The 19,504-nt window shown below is 44.5% G+C and overlaps 1 protein-coding gene across 1 annotated transcript in view; it reads left to right on the top strand.

Annotated features, from left to right (window-relative positions):
* Positions 1 to 2,549: 2,549 nt before the first annotated feature.
* Positions 2,550 to 19,504, top strand: part of LOC120045535 (phospholipid phosphatase-related protein type 5-like) — a 38,834-nt gene continuing 21,879 nt past the window's right edge. The window contains exon 1 of the mRNA XM_038990438.1: positions 2,550 to 2,753. Within this exon, the coding sequence (XP_038846366.1) occupies positions 2,550 to 2,753 (204 nt within the window). The remainder of the gene's footprint in view (positions 2,754 to 19,504) is intronic.

Here is a 19,504-nt window from a genome sequence, read left to right as displayed (position 1 = left end):
AATAAAGGAAGAGCTTTCTAGTTGGGCGCAGCGCTCTGCGGGTGGTCCTCAGTTAGGTCCATGTCAATTAACACGTAATGATCTTAGAATAGAGGAGAAGAGGTGCCTGTCACTCTGCAGTGGGCAAGATCTTCCTCCAGGAACCATCATTTCCTGAAAAAAAACAAAAAAACACCATCCCAACTGAACAGGCTGAAATTCCATGATTTTGTTTTCAACAGCTCTTACACAGTAAGTGCATTATCATTTTCACAATTTCAGAGTGTTATTTTGACCTCATAGAGTGTAAGAAAATTGATATTTTTTAACAATTCTGCCCCTTTTAAAGGATTTTTTTCATACTGGCTGATATTAAATGGGACCGGCCCACATTGTAAACAGTACTACCATGTTTCCCATTGTGACCATCCAATCACAGGTTACGAATTATGACTGACCAGGGATTGGTTGACATGAGTTCTGACAGCAGCACAGCTGGACCAGTCAGATACAAGCAGATTGGTGTGTGTGAGAGAGAGAGAGAGATACTGTAGACAGTGATTGAGTGTGAGAGAGGGAGGAAGAGAGAGACAGAGAGAGAGCAGCAGAGGGAGGTTGAGGAGGTGTCAGGGTGTAAATAATGTGTCTGAACATCACCGGTCCAACAAGTCAGATGAAAGTGAGACTGGCACAAAAAACAACAAACCCACAACTGGATTTGGACAAGAGGGCACCTGAATGGGCATAATGTCCTCACTACTGTTACTGGGTCTTATTGATCTACTGTATGTACTGCTAATGACACAATGCCATACATTTTCTCATATGTCTTTAAAATGTATTACTGTGAGATGGACAGTTCTCAGAATGAAATGATTAAAATCCAACCCAGATCCCTCCCAGATCATATGTAAAATAATGGTACGGGAAAATGATATGACTCACTCCTACTTCAAAATATCTCTGTTTCTCTCCAGGCTGTTGGGGATAAAGATACACAATGAGAGAATAACATTGGCTTGGGATGTGATAAATCAGGGGCTTTGGGTATCATTGTTGATAAGATAATGTTGTATCTGGAATAGGCTACACTATTGCAGATGTGTTACTTAAACATAAACCTACTCCGCATACTAATTGTTAGGATAGAAAATACAGTTAATAAACAGTATAATTTAATATAACACCAATTATAAAGTATATGAGGTTATGTTTAGCTCTTATGTATCTTTCAGTGATGCTCCTGGTCTTCATTACTCTTACAATGTTCTCCCTTGAATCATTCTGAATGAGGACAAGATCACGCTAACCTAAATATACTATACCTCCACACTTTATGCAATCATAAATCATGCTGAGAGGAAATTAAATTACACAATATTGTGAACTCATCTCTACCGTTATATTCTTCACCATGACAACCGCACATGGCATAACATGTCTCTCTCTCAAGGGAGGGTAGAGAGAGTGAAGACGATTCTGAACAAATCAAAAAATATATAAATATCTGAGTACCCTGGTGTGTGTGTGTGTGTGTGTGTGTGTGTGTGTGTGTGTGTGTGTGTGTGTGTGTGTGTGTGTTGCAGATGTCTGCAGTGTCTATGGTCAGAGGACAATGGAGCACAGATAATATCCTAAGGGAGTGTGAAGCTGAAACATGTCCCCTCACCCAGCACCATGTTCCTAGCTAAGTGGAAGGAAGGGGGCTATTACTATCCCTTCACTTCCATGATAAACCAGGCCATACAGCTAGGATTTGTTTTGTGTATATGAGTTAAAAAGTCAGATGCAGCTCCATTCCACCATACTACTGTACAGTGTACATTCCATGAGATACAAAAAGTAATGGAAAAGTATATTTTGGTCTATTCAAGATGGGGGGAAATATTACATGTAGACACCATTTTCATATATATTTTTTTAACTGTAGGACGACTTGCAATTGAGTTGATATCTCAGTAGTGTATTATTATCTCTGATATCCATGGATCTGCCTATATAAGAAAAACCCTGGAATCAGACATGTCACAGGGGATGTCAGCTCATATAACTGGTTGGGAGGATGGTTATGATCACATTCACACTACTCTTCACACACAGCATCCAAAAATACACTCACTGCTCCTCCGTAGTAGACTCAGGCGCGCAGGCATCGATACCAATGCAAGCAGTTCCCTCTCCCTCTATCTCACACTCTTTTGACCCTCCTCACTCCCAGTCTCTCTTTCGCTCTCTGATATTCTTTGTTTTCTCTCTTCATGTTGCAGTAGAATTCTATTTTTCCTGTCTTTATTCCATCTTCCTCCTCTCCCCTGTAGATGCTCCCTTCTCTCGCTCTCTCTTCCTCCAGCTTTCTCTCTCTCTCTCTCTCGCACTCCTCTCTGTCTCCCGCTGCCCTGGTCAGGCTTACAGTAGGTGCTCTCTCCCTCTATTGATCTCTTCACCGGACCTCTCTCTCGCTCCCATCACTCTTATGCCTCTCTCCGTGGATGAGGGGAACCGGGACTTGACTCTCCCTCCTTCCTCTCCTCCGCCACCTCCTCCTCCTCTTCTTGCCTAACGCGGGGATCATGTTCTATTTCCAGCTGGTGATCATGGCAGGGACGGTTCTCCTGGCGTACTACTTTGAGTACACAGACACGTTCCCCGTGCACATCCAGGGCTTCTTCTGCTACGACAAGACTTTCTCCAAGCCCTACCCCGGCCCGGATGAAACCAGCAAGATACCCCCACTGCTGGTCTACTCACTGGTTACAGGCATCCCCTGCTTCACGGTAAGACCATGTGGTTAATCCTGTGTGTGTGTGTGGGGGGGGGGCTCTGGTTCTGTATATTACCATTCATAATTTGTCTGAATTTTGGATCCTGTCTGTCATTTGGTGAGTCAAAGCATCTCCAATGCGTCTCTGCTTTATGACAGACATGATGAACAGATTGGTGAGCCACGTGGAGCCCCCTCCGTCCATTTCAGAGCCTGTCACAGAAAGGTGTGTGTGTGTGTGTGTGTGTGTGTGTGTGTGTGTGTGTGTGTGTGTGTGTGTGTGTGTGTGTGTGTGTGTGTGTGTGTGTGTGTGTGTGTGTGTGTGTGTGTGTGTGTGTGTGTGTGTGTGTGTGTGTGTGTGTGTGTGTGTGTGTGTGTGTGTGTGTGTGTGTGGTCAGCCCGGGAGGAGAGCTCAGGCTTGTGGAGAAAGCTGTGTATGGACAGACATAAATAGAGATTGAGTGAAGGTAGTCACACCACGTAAAGATGTAATGGAAACAAACAGAGTCGGAGAAACGATTGGCGAGAGAGTGAGAAAACAGAACATGGAAACAGCAACGTTTTAGAGGCTGTGAGGGTGATAAGGTCAGTGGGTTTTATTTGAAATAGACAGAAAGGCCAATTGAATGAAGATGAGAGACAATAAAGAGAGACAAAGAACCACAGAGATGGTGGATAGAAAAGAGATGGTAATGTGGATGGAAGGGTACCAATGTTGTGGAGCTGTCAGTGTGAGAGATTCAGTGGGCGTAAAACATGGAGCACCTGGCACTGAACAACACAGGCCAAACCTGCTTCCTTGTTTCAGACAACAAACCATTCCGGCCTTAGCTGAAAACCACCTCAGTCTACACAATAAAAGAGCACAACAGCTTTAAAGTACATTAACCAAGATTTGACCTGGGTCAAGCCTCATTTCACTGCATCAGAGCACAGCCAAAACCTGACCTAACCTTAACTGACAGGGGCCAAACACGTAACCAGTGGGCAGGCATATTCATGACACCTCCTGCCTATAGTACCTCTGTCATTTTGTTGTTGACTCTAGTCTAGAGGCATTTGATCCCTTTTCCCAACAGCTACAGTACAGTACACCAGTCAGTCCTTTACCTTTGCTTGTTGGCCAGTGTATTTGGGTCAGTGCCAGTCCTCCAGGGCTAGTAGTTGGCACTATCCTCCTCACTCATCTTCCCAGGGTCCCCTCTTTCCTAATTAAAGTAGTCAGTCATCCTTTGACGTCTCAGCTCTTCATTAGCTGCCATTCCCCTGCTTAGAGGCCAACAGTATCCACACAAACCAAAGAGGGAACTTTGTTTGGCCACTTTCACGCCTCGTCTGTGATTTTCAGTGGGTGCTTGTTGATAATTGACATTTCTCAGAATGCTGCATTATGTATGAAGTACTACTGTATGATGGCCCTGTGACACCATGCTGGAACGTTGTCCCGAGTGTCTGTGGTGGTCACCAGTCCAGTGGATAGACCTAGTATTTGTAGAAATGACATCGTGATGATGTAGTGTCAGTATCCAGTGGGCTCTACTAGAAAGGTGTTGTGAGTGATCTAGAAAAAAGGGTTAAAAAAGAATTGTGAGGGTGGATGATGAATGGGCAGCAGGTGATATCACACTGAGGTAACGACAGGATCCTCTACACCAGTGTTATCACGCTGAGGTAACGACAGGATCCTCTACCCCAGTGTTATCACGCTGAGGTCATTTTTATTTGATTTAACTAGGCAAGTCAGTTAAGAACAAATTCTTATTTTACAATGACAGCCTATCCTGGCCAAACCTTCCCCTAACCCGGACGACACTGGGCCAATTGCGCGCCGCTCTATGGGATTCCCGATGACAGCCAGTTGTGATACAGCCCGGGATCGAACCAGGGTCTGTAGTGACACCTCTAGCACTGAGGTGCAGTGCCTTAGACCACTGCGCCACTCAAGATGACAGTATCCTCTACAGCAGTGTTTTCCAACTCCAACAGTACACCCTTTTGCTGTAGCCCTTGGACAAACACATCTCATTCAATTCATCTAGGGCTTGATGATTAGTTGACAAGTTGAATCAGGTATGCTTGTCCAGGGTTACAATATAAATGTGTACTGTTGGGGGTACCGGAGGACCAGGGTTGGGAAACTCTGCTTTACACAGAAGCAGAGCTGAAACCCTGCAGGGAGCCAGACCCCATGGAGTTTACATTCAGCTGGAGTGATGTCATTCTGATGCTGGCTTTTGATTCAATGTTATCTCAAAAACACTGCTTGTGTGTGTGTGTGTGTGTGTGTGTGTGTGTGTGTGTGTGTGTGTGTGTGTGTGTGTGTGTGTGTGTGTGTGTGTGTGTGTGTGTGTGTGTGTGTGTGTGTGTGTGTGCACGTCAACTGAATTATTCCAGAAAAACAAGTGAACTTTAAAAAGACAGCTGCATTTATTTATATATTAATGCATTCCATCCAGTAGGATACTGTGGGCTTTTACCCCAAGGCTGTTGCTGCATTTGCAGTTACTGTGGCCCCTGCTCCACACGCAGATCATCACACACATGCAAGCAAGCGCATGCACACACACTTGAGTTTGGTTCATTTGTAGGGCATCTTAGAAGTAGGTCTGAGGCTTAATTACATTTTACATTTCACATTTTAGTCATTTAGCAACTTACAGTTAGTGCATTCATCTTAAGATAGATAGGTGGGACAATCACATATCTCAGGCATAAAAATAAACACTTTCCTCCATAACGTAGCTATCAGTAGAGTCAGAGCTAGAAAGGCGGGGTCAAGTGCTGGTTATGTTTTCTTTTAAATGTATTTAATTTTGGGGGGGTGCGGGGTCGAGGTGAGGAGGATGATTATTTAAGATAATGTTTGAAGAGGTAGGGTTTCGAATGTTTTTGATAGATGGGCAGGGACTCTGCTGTCCTAGCTTCATGGGGAAGCTGGTTCCACCATTGGGGTGCCAGAACAGAGAAGAGCTTGGACTGGGCTGAGCGGGAGCTGCCTCCCGTAGGGGTGGGAGGGCCAAGAAACCTGAGGTGGCAGAAGTGCTTGTGTTGGGGTGTAGGGTTTGAGCATAGCCTGAAGGTAGGGAGGGGCAGTTCCTCGTGCTAGACCGTAGGTAAGCACCATGGTCTTGTAGGGGATGCGAGCTTCGACTGGAAGCCAGTGGCGTGTGCGGACGAGCGGGCTGACCTGAGAGAACATGTCTTATAGTAGATTCTATCTGACAGTTGATGAGTGTGTGTCTACATTGTCATGCAGAGATGTAGTGAGATCTGACGCATCATCCCCAAGAGTCCTTTATTAATTCCCCCCATCAAGATCTCTGCCTATATAAAGCGGGTGGATCCTCTGCTTAACCTGCCCTCTCACTTCAGTCTTAAATGGACTACCATTTGGCCTATCAAACCTGCTTACCAGAGAATACTTTTCCGGCATTTACTGTATTGTAGGCCTATGAGAGAAATACTGCATCTGGGGTGAATCCCAATACTCTACCGTGGCAAATCATCCTCTTCTACTCCAACAGTTATCTGAGAGGACAGAACAGATGGAAACGATCTGGTTAGTGCCCATTATGTGTGTCTCATTGAGGAGAGGCTGAATCTAACAGGAACCTGAGGAATTCACACTAGCAGTCCTTGGTTTTGCTAGCAAATAGGCTCATACCATTGCACGTCTGCCCATCCAGTCACTTCATATCAGGAAAGGGTAATGGGGATGACAGGTAGCCCTAATGGAAGAGAAACATGAGTTTTGGGACTCCTCCGTCTGTGTTTAAAATAGACTAGAGCAGGGATCGTCAACTAGATTCAGCCATGGGCAATGTTTTTTTTTTGAGTGGACGGTCGTGGGATCGGGACATAATAACAAATAATTTGTAGACTGCAAATTAACTGCAAGAAGCACAAACAGAATTAATATTTGACTAAAACATAATTTCAAACCTTACTTACATTTGTATATGATCACGTGCCTCTCTGTTATGCTTGGGAATACTTGGAAGAGATTTCTGAAATTAAAATCACTTGGAGCTGATTTCCTAGTGTTTGTACAGTATTATATGTCCAACAACGAAAATTAAAATAATACAAATTTAATTTTAAAAAACATACTTTTTTTCGCACAGGCTTGCTAGTTGGGGAAACCTGGATAAGAGTTACCAGTTACCATTACCATGTCATTTCTTATCTATACCCTTACTTTAGTGACATCAAAGTAATAAGGGATCGTGTAAGTAAGATGTCATCTAAGATTAGGGTCTCTTAACAGTTAGCCTTTAGAAATGGGGTTAGATGCTAGCTCTATGGGTGAGCTCTAGAACTGCTTGTTCAGTACAGTTCCATCAGGCCAAGTCGAAGTGAGATCTCATGCACATAATCCAACTGGCAGACAGAAACGTTTTAGGTGTCTCATACCCTGTCAGCTGACTTTGCTCTCCTCACCCTTCCTCACCCCTCCTCACCCTCCATGTCTCGCCTCCCAATTAACACCTTTCGTCTCGGAGCTGACGGGAGTCTTTGCTCGTAAGCGAGCATTCTAATTACCACGCAGAGGATGGCAATTTAACCCAGAGAAGATGTTCTCTCTCCTGTGTCTCGCTGCTGCTCAGAGGCTGGGGGGGGGGGGGGGGGGGGGTTAGATCAGCTTTAATATTGCAGAAAGATTGTGGCTTCCATCAATGTAATTGTCTGCATCATTTCCAATCCCCCATATATATTTTTTGTAAATATATACACTACTGTTTAAAAGTTTGGGGTCACTTAGAAATGTCCTTGTTTTTGAAAGAAAAGCACATATTTTTTGTCCATTAAAATAACATCAAATTGATCAGAATAACAGTGTAGACATTGTTAATGTTGTAAATGACTATTGTAGCTGGAAACGGCTGATTTTATTATGTAATATCTACATAGGTGTACAGAGGCCCATTATCAGCAACAATCACTCCTGTGTTCCAATGGCATGTTGTGTTAGCTAATCCAAATTTATCATTTTAAAAGGCTAATTGTTCATTAGAAAACCCTTTTGCAATTATGTTAGCACAGCTGAAACCTGTTGTGCTGATTAAAGAAGCAATAATACTGGCCTTCTTTAGACTTGTTGAGTATCTGAAGCATCAGCATTTGAGGGTTCGATTACAGGCTCAAAATGGCCAGAAACAAATAACTTTCTTCTGAAACTCTTCAGTCTATTCTTGTTCTAAGAAATGAAGGCTATTCCATGCGAGAAATTGCCAAGAGACTGAAGATCTCGTACAATGCTGTGTACTACTCCCTTCACAGAACAGCGCAAACTGGCTCTAACCAGAATAGAAAGAGGAGTGGGAGGCCCCGATGTACAACTGAGCAAAAGGACAAGTACATTAGAGTGTCTAGTTTGAGAAACAGCTGCCTCACAAGTCCTCAACTGGCAGCTTCATTAAATAGTAGCCGCAAAACACCAGTCTCAATGTCAACAATGAAGAGGCGACTCCGGGATGCTGGCCTTCTAGGCAGAGTTGCAAAGAAAAAGCCATATCTCAGACTGGCCAATAAAAATAAAATATTAAGATGGGCAAAAGAACACAGACACTGGACAGAGGAACTCTGCCTAGAAGGCCAGCATCCCGGAGTCGCCTCTTCGCTGTTGACGTTGAGACTGGTGTTTTTCCACATTGTGTTACGTTATAGCCTTATTCTAAAATGGATTAAATAAAAAAAAATCCTCAGCAATCTACACACAATACCCCATAATGACAAATTTGATTTTTAGAAAATTTTCCAAATATATTAAAAGCAAAAAACAGAAATACCTTATTCAGACCCTTTGCTATGAGACTCGAAATTGAGCTCAGAGCTCAGGTGCATCCTGTTTGCATTGATCATCCTTGAGATATTTCTACAACTTGATTGGAGTCCACCTGTGGTAAATTCAATTGATTGGGCATGATTTGGAAAGGCACACACCTGTCTATATAAGGTCCCACAGTTGACAGTTCATGTCAGAGCCAAAACCAAGCCCCGAGGTCGAAGGTATTGTCCGTAGAGCGCCGAGACAGGATTGTGTCGAAGTACAGATCTAGGGAAGGATACCAAAAAAATGTCTGCAGCATTGAAGGTCCCCAAGAACACAGTGGCCTCCATCATTCTTAAATGGAAGAAATTTGGAACCACCAACTCTTCCTAGAGCTGGCTGCCCGGCCAAACTGAGCAATCGGGGGAGAAGGGCCTTGGTCAGGGAGGTGACCAAGAACCTGATGGTCAATCTGACAGAGCTCTAGTGTCCCTTTGTGGAGATGGGAGAACCTTCCAGAAGGACAACCATCTCTGCAGCACTCCACCAATTAGGCCTTTATGGTAGAGTGGCCAGACGGAAGCCACTCCTCAGTAAAATACACATGACAGCCCGCTTGTTTGCCAACAGGCACTTAAAGACTCTCAGAACATGAGGAACAAGTATCTTTGGCCTAAATGCCAAGCGTCACGTCTGGAGGAAACCTAGCACCATCCATACGGTGAAGCATGGTGGTTACAGCATCATGCTGTGGGGATGTTTTTCAACGGCAGGAACTGGGAGACTAGTCAGGATCGAGGCAAAGATGAACAGAGTAAAGTACAGAGAGATCCTTGATGAAAACCTGTTCCAGAGCACTCAGGACCTCAGACTGGGGATGAAGGTTCACCTTCCAACAGGACAAAGATCCTAAGCACACAGCCAAGACAACACAGGAGTGGCTTCGGGACAAGTCTCTGAATGTCCTTGAGTGGCCCAGCTAGAGCCCGGACTTGAACCCGATCGAACATCTCTGGAGAGTCCTGAAAATAGCTGTGAAGCAACTCTCCCCATCCAACCTGACAGAGCTTGAGAGGATCTGCAGAGAAGAATGGGAGAAACTCCCCACATACAGGTGTGCTAAGCTTGTAGAGTCACACCATAGAAGACTCGATGCTGTAATCACTGCCAAAGGTGTTTCAACAAAGTACTGAGTAAAAGGTCTTACAGTTTTTTCCAACTGCTTACACACAAAATCTTTTCATGTCACACGTTTTTTGAAACCTCTCACTCAAAGTGCAAAACTACACACCAAATATCCAAAACCATAAGCTATTTCTCAGCCTTTGACTCAGTTGTCAATTGCATAAAACACTTTTTTCAAAACACTACACACAATTCTCTACCTAAAACACAGAAATCTAACAGGAAGTGACTTGCTTTCCTTTTCCAAACACAACCAATCAAAATGCTACACTTATTCACCAGGTCACACACACTCCTCACATGTGCAAACACTAATAGCTTAACTGATCACTAACCAATCACTGCTTTACTGTAGTATAGGCCTATAAATAGGTCAAAGGTCAGATTACCTGTTTTGAACAATGGATGCCAACAATGGACAGAGAGCAAGAGGAGTAGGAGGGAGAGGAAGAGGAAGAAGAGGACGAGGGCAAAGAAGAGAAGGAAGGAGAGCGATCTCTGATGAGATTAGGGCAACACTTGTTGATCATGTGATCCACCACGGTTTGGCCATGAGAGAGGCTGGACTAAGGACTAAGAGTCCAGCCCAACTTGAGTCGATTTACAGTGGCGTCCATAATTCGAACCTTCAGAAATGAGAACAGGTATGCAACTATCTAATGACTATTTTAGCATTACAGTAATGTACTGTAAAATACGTATGACTGCATAGTATTGCATAAACATTTGTAACTCTAAGCCATCCATTTACTGCACTGCATTGAATGAATGAGGTTGGTTATCATGCTGTACTACCTTTTTTTGTACATCTGTTTACAGTTCCTATGCTGAACACATACTGTGTTTGAATTCTGTACAGAGTGGAAAGGCAAAGACATCATGGAGGACGATGACGCTTGTTTACAGATGTACAAGAGACTGCAATTATAAATATGGTTTTGGCCAACAATGCAATTAGGATTCGAGAGATAAGAGAGCATATCTTGAATAATGACACCATATTTAACAACATCAATGCTGTAAGCCTGTCGACCATACAACGCATCCTCCAACGGCACCGAGTGACGATGAAACAACTTTACAAGGTGCCATTTGAGAGAAACTCTGACAGTCAAGAATATGCGACATGACTTTGTAGAGGTATGTATGCAACCCTACTTCCAGTACTTCAGACATACCATATTTACTCATCTGTATATCCTTTTGTCTGTTACAGAGAGTATTGGAGCTGGATGCCCATGTAATTCGCCATGAATTTATGTGGATGAGGTTGGCTTCAACCTCACCAAAACCAGGCGCCGCGGAAGAAATGTAATAGGACAGAGGGCAATTACCAATGTCCCTGGACAACGTGGGGGTAATATAACTATCTGTGCTGCCATCACTCAAAATGGGGTCCTCCATCACAATGCCACACTGGGGCCGTACAACACCGGCCATATGCTCACTTTTCTGGATGCAATTTACACAATGCTTGTCCCTAATCCAGATCAGGAGCCTGCTAGATTTGTGGTTTTATGGGACAGTGTTAGTTTTCACCGGGCTGTTCTGGTCCAAAACTGGTTTGCCACCCATCCACAATTTGTAGTTTTGTACCTACCCCCATATTCACCTTTTCTAAATCCCATAGAGGAATTCTTCTCAGCCTGGCGCTGGAAAGTGTATGATCGCCAACCCTATGCCCGCATGCCGCTTCTCCAGGCAATGGAGGACGCATGTGGGGACATAGAGGTTGCCTCTGTCCAAGGTTGGATACGCCATGCTAGGAGATACTTCCCTCGATGTTTGGCAAGAGAAAACGTATCTTGTGATGTGGACGAAGTATTGTGGCCAGACCCAGGCCGGAGAAGAGATGAAGCGTAGCTTAGCACTGGTGACTGCCCCCCCCCCCCCCCCCCCGGGACCCCACACACACAATTGTGTTCTTTACTGTATTCTAAAGAATATACTTTTGGTTTACATATGTTTATGGTTTTGTTGTATGCTACTGTATACAACAGTAATATTGGCCTAATAAATATTTTCTGTTTCTACATTGCATTGGTGTTTACAGTGTACTTGTTACACCTCTCAGCAGATTACTTTCACTGTAGAACATTGTATTGAAATGTAGATATAAGCCTATGAAAGACCAAAGAGCTTTAGATTTAGAACAGTGTTTACATGGTATATCCAAAAATGTAATATTATGAAAGCAGTGTTTGCCATTTGATGCAAATGTGTGTGCAGTTTTTGGAATTGTGTGTAGAGTTTTGAAAAAAGGAGACAGTTTTGAAAACGTGTGTAAGTAGTTGTAAAAAACTTAATCATACATTAACAAAAATGTCTAAACCTGCTTTTGCTTTGGAATAATGGGGTATCAAGCAATTTGATCCATTTTAGAATAAAGCTGGTACGTAACAAAATGTGGAAAAGTGAAGGGGTCAGAAAACTTTCCGAAGGCACTGTATATGCATTTTACAGACAGTATATTTTACAATAGTTGTCTTTTGTTTGTTTTTAGTCCCATCCTTCAGCTATCCCTCCATCTATCTCTGAACACCATACAGAACTGTTTTCAGAGATAGATGGAGGGATAGCGGAAGGATGGGACTAAAAACAAACAACTATTTGCCACATATTTTTCCACTGGCTGTTTCACAAAAGTTCTGAACCTTTCTAATCTCATAGTTTCTACAGATAGTAAATTAAAGATACACATTTTTGCTGAGAGAATTACTATATTGATCGATTGACTATGACTTTTAAATCACCCAGCAGCACTATTTGCAGAGTTGGCTCCAGGTAAATATTGCAATTCATCAGCCATTTCTGAACCTGCAACCAAAAACAAGCTACAAATGGACAGTACCAAAACAATTTATCTAATAATTCTGTCTCTTCGCAGCAAAATTTGCAGAGCTACGTAATATGGTATATTTATCATAATTTGGTTTTAATCCAGAGAGGTTAGAAAAATTATCTATATCAGTGGTCGCCAACCGGTCGATCTTCAAGACATTCCTAGTCGATCACCAAATATTTCTGTAGAAAAGCCAACGAAAGATGAAGGCTTGCGCTCCTTTAAAAAAAAATTGTGTTGAGCTGTTGCCGGTAGGTGCACTTGATTCAAAAGTCCTGCGCAACGGGTAAGCAAAATGTTCCCGTGAGACAAACTCCGCCTACCCGGCGAATCTGTGACTAAATCGAGTGCATCTACTGTGCTGCCCAATCGGATAGCTCAAATCACCGTGGTTACAGAGCTTCCATGACCCTGGCCACAGCCAAATTTAAAGTCTACTAACCTACGTAAGATTTAATAACATTTAAAACCATGACCATAGAAATACTGTCAACGAATACAGCAAAGATCTGCAGTTTTTATGAGTGAGTTCATGTTTAAGTTTATATTCAACACTATTACAAAACGTGCTTCTCCGTACTTCCGCTCGGGCTGCGGCTGCAATGAATGAGTAGCCAATTATCGATAGCCCTGCATTTTATTATTAGCAGCTCGTCGTGTCGATTTTAATATTAAGGAATATTTAACTTTCTCTGGTCATAGGAACAAAATGAATTTGTGCATGAGGCAGATGCGTTGCGACTCGAGTTTCGCCATTTGGTGGAAGACGGTGTCCCCTCTCTCTGGTCAGTCTCACCGGAGGAAAGGAAGGATCGTTTTGAACGGTCAACTCGGAATTCCAAGTCGGAAACTCCGCATCTTTCAAGAGCTCCGACTTTTCGACCTGAAGACCACTGACGTGGTGATTTGACCTCGTTGACCATCAGATGCAGGTACCATCAGTCCAGTAAAATAAAAAAGCTAATTATTTCAATTCATGCTCCACAGTGCCTCACAAGTGCTAAACCAACTGATCTATTTTGTTATCAAAGCTCGAGTTTTGAAATATAATATGGTCTGATTAACAATATTGGCAGGCCAATCATATAGCCAATATGCTGTGATAATGTATTAGGCCTACTGCCCAAACCTCATTCCTACAAAACTGTTTGTGTGAGGTTAATGTAAAAAAATAATAATCATCTGAGCAGTAGATCTCAGCTTGCTTTTTGACTGCGAAAGTGATCTTGACTCAGAAAAGGCTGGTGACCACTGATCTAGATCATCTATGAGGCTGTGGAGGGATCCAAATAGTGGATTTAAAAGAACATGAATCCTCAGCGTACAATACTTACTGACTTTATTGTCCCCATGGGGAAATTTTGTTGCAATGTCATGTACACGTTTAAAGTGGCGTTTAAATACAAAACAAAATTGACAATACAACTTTCATAACCGTTACATACAAATAAAAAATGTTTTTGAAAAAGATTAGCCTGCTGGCCTTACTGAGTCAATAGGAACATTAGCCTGAGCTATTTAGGAGGGATATCACACCTGGCACAAATTATTGTCTAGTTCTGTTTTTCCTGCTGAGGGGTGCCCTATACCTGCGCCCAGAGGGGGGTAGTTCAAAGTCCGGGTATAGGGGGTGGCTTTTTAATCCCTGGATTTCTAGCCCCTTGATATTATTGTTGGATCCGATTTTAATAGATAACATTTCGATGGCCATAATAAATAGATATGCCAATAGTGTGCAACCTTGTTTTACTCTTGACAGTTTACTTTCTGAAAAGTAGCCATTATTTACTATTTTACACCGAGACTTACTATACATAACTTGAACCCATTGTATAAGAGATTTTACAAAATGTAAATATTCCAGGCATTTATATATAAATTCCAGTCGTACTTTATCAAAATACTTTTCAAAGTCAGCTATGAATACCAGGCCTGGTTTCCCAGATTTTTCATGGTGTTCTATTGTTTCCAGTACTTGTCTTATATTATCTCCAATGTATGGTCCATGTAAAAAACCTGTCTGATTAGGATGAATAATATCCAACAACAACTTCAGAATTCTTTTAAAAAAATAGTTTTTTACCCCTTTTTTTCTCCCCAATTTCGTGGTATCCAATTGGTAGTAGTTACAGTCTTGTCTCTTCGCTGAAACTCCCGTACGGGCTCGGAAGGTCGAGAGCCATGTGTCCTCCGAAACACAACCCAACCAAGCCGCACTGCTTCTTGACACAATGCACATCCAACCGGGAAGCCAGCCGCACCAATGCGTCAGAGGAAACACCGTACACCTGGCGACCTGGTCAACGTGCACTGCACCCGGCCCGCCACAGGAGTCGCTAGTGCGCGATGAGACAAGGATATCCCTGCCGGCCAAACCCTCCCCAACCCAGACGACGCTGGGCCAATTGTGCGCCGCCCCATGGGCCTCCCGGTCTCGGCCGGCTGCGACAGAGCCTGGGCTCGAACCCAGAGTCTCTGGTGGCACAGCTAGCACTGCCTTAGGCCACTGCGCCACCAGGGGGGCTCAACTTCATAATCCTATGCACCATGAATTTTTCTAGAATCTTTACATCACAACACTGAAGTGTAAGGGGCCTCCAATTTTTTTACTGGACTGGATTTTTATATTTACCACGTGGGTCCTGTTTAAGTAATAATGAAATCAGACCTTCTTGTTGAGTATCTGATAATCTACCATTTTTATAGGAGTGGTTAAAACATGCAAATAACGGTCCTCAAAGTACATCAAAAAAGGTTTGGTATACCTCAACTGTTATGCCATCCAGCCCTGATTTTTCCCGGACTTAAAGGCTTTAATTGCATCAAGAAGTTGGATGGAGGAGACTGAAACGAGTATTTTTGTAAGGATCGACGCTGGTAGAGACGAGAAGCAGGTACAGGGAGTGAACATTTAATATCAACGGACATGGAACAGGACAGGACAGCATCTGGACATGAACACATGACAATAATGCTGACAGAAGGAACAAATGAGGGAGCAGACAAAAATAGGGAAGGCAATCAACAAAGTGAAGGAGTCCAGGTGAGTCCAATGAGCGCTGATGCGCGTAATGATGGTGACAGGTGTGCGTAATGAAGGTGTGTGCAGCCTGATGCCCTTGAGCGCCAGAGAGAGAGAGCAGGAGCAGGCATGACAACTTTGCTCCCTCTTCCAAAATCTTGTTTGGTGAATCATGGGTGACTCCGTCATTTGTAAGTTTCAATAAATTATTTTTGGTTGCATTTCTATGTTGAAGATGAAAAAATAATGTGGTGCATTTTTCCCCATATTCCATCCAGTTCACTTTATTGTTTGTCATATATTACACTTGATCTTTCTTGAATAAGTTCCTCCGTTTCTTTTAGTTTTTCCTCTAACATATTCTGTGCCTCTATGGTACAGTTTTTATTGCTATCTGTACTGTTTGTCCCTCTATTTCCTTTGATAATGAGTTATTTTGACCTAAATTGCTTTTGTTTTAAAGATAAGTATTGAATTACATGACCTCTAAATGCACATTTAAAAGTATCACATACAATAAGGGGATCTGCTGTGCCTATATTATGTCAGAAAAAGTAAGTTATAAATTATTATGTACTGGTTAAAAACAAGGTGTTATCCAATAAAATGTAAATAAAATGTCCAATATCCTCACCAACGTGGAAAGTCTATAAGAGTAATTCTATAAGAATTATTTGACTACCTTTTTAATCATAGGGATACATACTGAAATTTGAATTTTGGGTCCAGAAGGTAAGATGGAAGGAAGGATCAAATGAAGGACATCTGGAGTGCAAATGAGCGCACGCACACACACACACACACACACACAGATGCAGATGGCAGGGTGGGCTCCAGGGGGCCGTGTTGGCTGTGTCTCTTCTCTGCCATGGGACCATATGTGTCTAGAAAGAGTCACTGTTGTCGCTGGGCCGCTGTGGACCTCTTCAGGGAAGGACAGGGTGAAGGAGGGGTGCCGATGGGGAGGAGGGGTTAAGGGAGGGGTGCAGAGGAGGAGAAGGTAAGGGAGGGGTGCAGAGGAGGAGAAGGTAAGGGAGGGGTGCAGAGGAGGAGAAGGTAAGGGAGGGGTGCAGAGGAGGAGAAGGTAAGGGAGGGGTGCAGAGGAGGAAGAGGGGGTAAGGGAGGGGTGCAGAGGAGGAGGAGGTAAGGGAGGGGTGCAGAGGGGGAGGGGGTAAAGGAGGAGTGCCAAGGGTAAAATGACAAATTGATAAAGGTGAGAAGAGTATCAGATGATGAAATACAGGGAGTGGATAGAGAAAGATTGAGTGTGGAGGCACAGAAAGAGATGATGGGAGAGTAGGAGTTTCCTTTACCTCCCTACGAGAAAAACACAATAGATCTAGTAGAGAGGGGTTGAAGTGAAGGTACATAGTACACACCATTAAGAAAAAGAGAGGTTGTCGCCTATTATTGTAAGGAGAATGACAGTGTCTAGTTTAACCACTGTGAAGTGGTTACCATGGTAATACCCAGCTTTCAGAGTGGTGCTATATATGTTTGGTATTCGTGCAGCAGGCCAATTTACAGGCAGCTTCACAGTCCCGCTCAGCCTCAACACAATCACAACGATTATCTGACTGACCGCAATGATAATCACTTTACTGAGCTCGATCAGAGCCGATACACTGATCGCACCATCAAACGATTCACTCTATCCCTTTATCGCTTCTTTCTATCTCTTTTCTGATCTGGTTCTCTTGCTTTCTCATATCTCTGTTTCTCTCTCTTTTGCTCTTGCTCTTTTTATTTGCATTACTTTCTGTCTGAGAGTGGGTGTAGTTTGTGGTATAGTTTAGGGTTTAATTTATGGTATAGTTTATGGTATAGTTTGTATATAGCTTATGTATAGTTTATATATAGTTTATGTATAGGTATAGTTTATGGTATAGTTTATGGTATTGTCACGACTTCTGCCGAAGTCGGTCCCTCTCCTTGTTCGGGCGGTGTTCGGCGGTTGATGTCACCGGCCTTCTAGCCATCTGTAATATGGTGCGTGCTGGTGGCAGGGAAGTCAGGCACAGGAGATTGAACATGGTAAAAACGGAGCTGTTTAATAAACATCAAAACCTCCAAAAACCAAAGTATACAAAATAACAAATAGAGGGTGCAAAACCCGTTGCACACCAGAAATAACAATAAACACCTACATACGACAAACAATCTCTGACAAGGACATGAGGGGAAACAGAGGGATAAATACACAACATGTAATTGATGGGATTGGAACCAGGTGTGTAGGAAGACAAGACAAAAGCAATGGAAAATGACAAATGGATCAATGATGGCTCGAAGGTCGGTGACGTCTACCGCCGAACACCACCCGAACAAGGAGAGGGACCGACTTCGGCGGAAGTCGTGACAGTACTCCCCCTCGACGCACGGCTCCAGCAGCGCGTCGGCACCGACCTCGGGGACGACCCTGAGGGCGAGGCGCAGGGCGATCCGGATGGAGACTATGGAAATCTCGCAGCATAGAAGGATCCAACACGTCCTCCACCGGAACCCAGCATCTCTCCTCCGGACCATACCCCTCCCAGTCCACGAGGTACTGAAGGCTCCTCGTCCGACGTCTTGAATCCAGTATGGAACGAACGGAGTACGCCGGGGCCCCCTCGATGTCCAGGGGGGGCGGAGGAACCTCCCGCACCTCAGACTCCTGGAGTGGGCCAGACTCCTGGAGTGGGTCACCACCGGCCTGAGGAGAGACACATGGAACGAGGGGTTCATATGGTAATCAGGGGGAAGTTGTAACCTATAACATACCTCGTTCACTCTCCTCAGGACTTTAAATGGCCCCACAAACCGCGGACCCAGCTTCCGGCAAGGCAGGCGAAGGGGCAGGTTTTGGGTCGAGAGCCAGACCCGATCCCCTGGTGCGAACACCGGGGCCTCACTGCGGTGACGGTCTGCGCCCACTTTCTGGGGCAGCACGGTGCGCTGAAGGTGGACATGGGTGGCGTCCCATGTCTCCTCCGCGCGCTGGAACCAGTCGTCCACCGCAGGAGCCTCGGTATGACTCTGATGCCAAGGAGCCAGAACCGGCTGATACCCCAATACACACTGGAAGAGGGTGAGGTTTGTGGAGGAGTGGCGGAGCGAGTTCTGGGCCATCTCTGCCCAGGGCACGAACGCTGCCCACTCCCCCGGCCGGTCCTGGCAATAAGACTACAGAAACATACCTACATCCTGGTTTACTCTCTCCACCTGCCCGTTACTCTCGGGGTGAAAACCTGAGGTAAGGCTAACCGAGATCCCCAGACGTTCCATGAACGCCTTCCAGACCCTTGAAGTGAACTGGGGACCTCGATCAGACACTATATCCTCAGGCACCCCGTAGTGCCGGAAGATGTGTGTAAACAAGGCCTCCGCAGTCTGTAGGGCCGTAGGGAGACCGGGCAGAGGAAGGAGACGGCAGGACTTAGAGAAACGATCCACAACGACCAGGATAGTGGTGTTTCCCTGTGAAGGAGGAAGATCAGTCAGGAAATCCACTGACAGGTGCAACCATGGCCGTTGTGAAACGGGTAAGGGTTGTATTACCTCTGGGCAGGTGTCTAGGAGCCTTGCACTGGGCGCACACCGAGCAGGGGGTAACATAAACCCTCACGTCCTAAGCTAAAGTGGGCCACCAGTACTTCTCACTAAGACAGCCCACCGTCCGACCGATACCAGGGTGACCAGAGGAGGGTGACGTATGGGCCCAATAGATTAGCAGGTCGCGGACAGCATACGGAACGTACAGACGCCCAGCCGGACATTGAAGGGGAGCGGGCTCTGTACGCAACGCCTGCTCAATGTCCGCGTCCAGCTCCCACACTACCGGTGCCACCAGGCAAGTGGCCGGGAGTATGGGAGTGGGATCCACGGGCCGCTCTTCTGTATCATACAGCCGGGACAATGTGTCTGCCTTAGCGTTCTGAGAGCCTGGTCTGTATGGAAGGGTAA

This window comes from Salvelinus namaycush, chromosome 4 (assembly GCF_016432855.1).
Source record: "Salvelinus namaycush isolate Seneca chromosome 4, SaNama_1.0, whole genome shotgun sequence".
NCBI lineage: Eukaryota > Metazoa > Chordata > Actinopteri > Salmoniformes > Salmonidae > Salvelinus > Salvelinus namaycush.
This window is presented reverse-complemented; position numbering and strand designations above follow the sequence as displayed.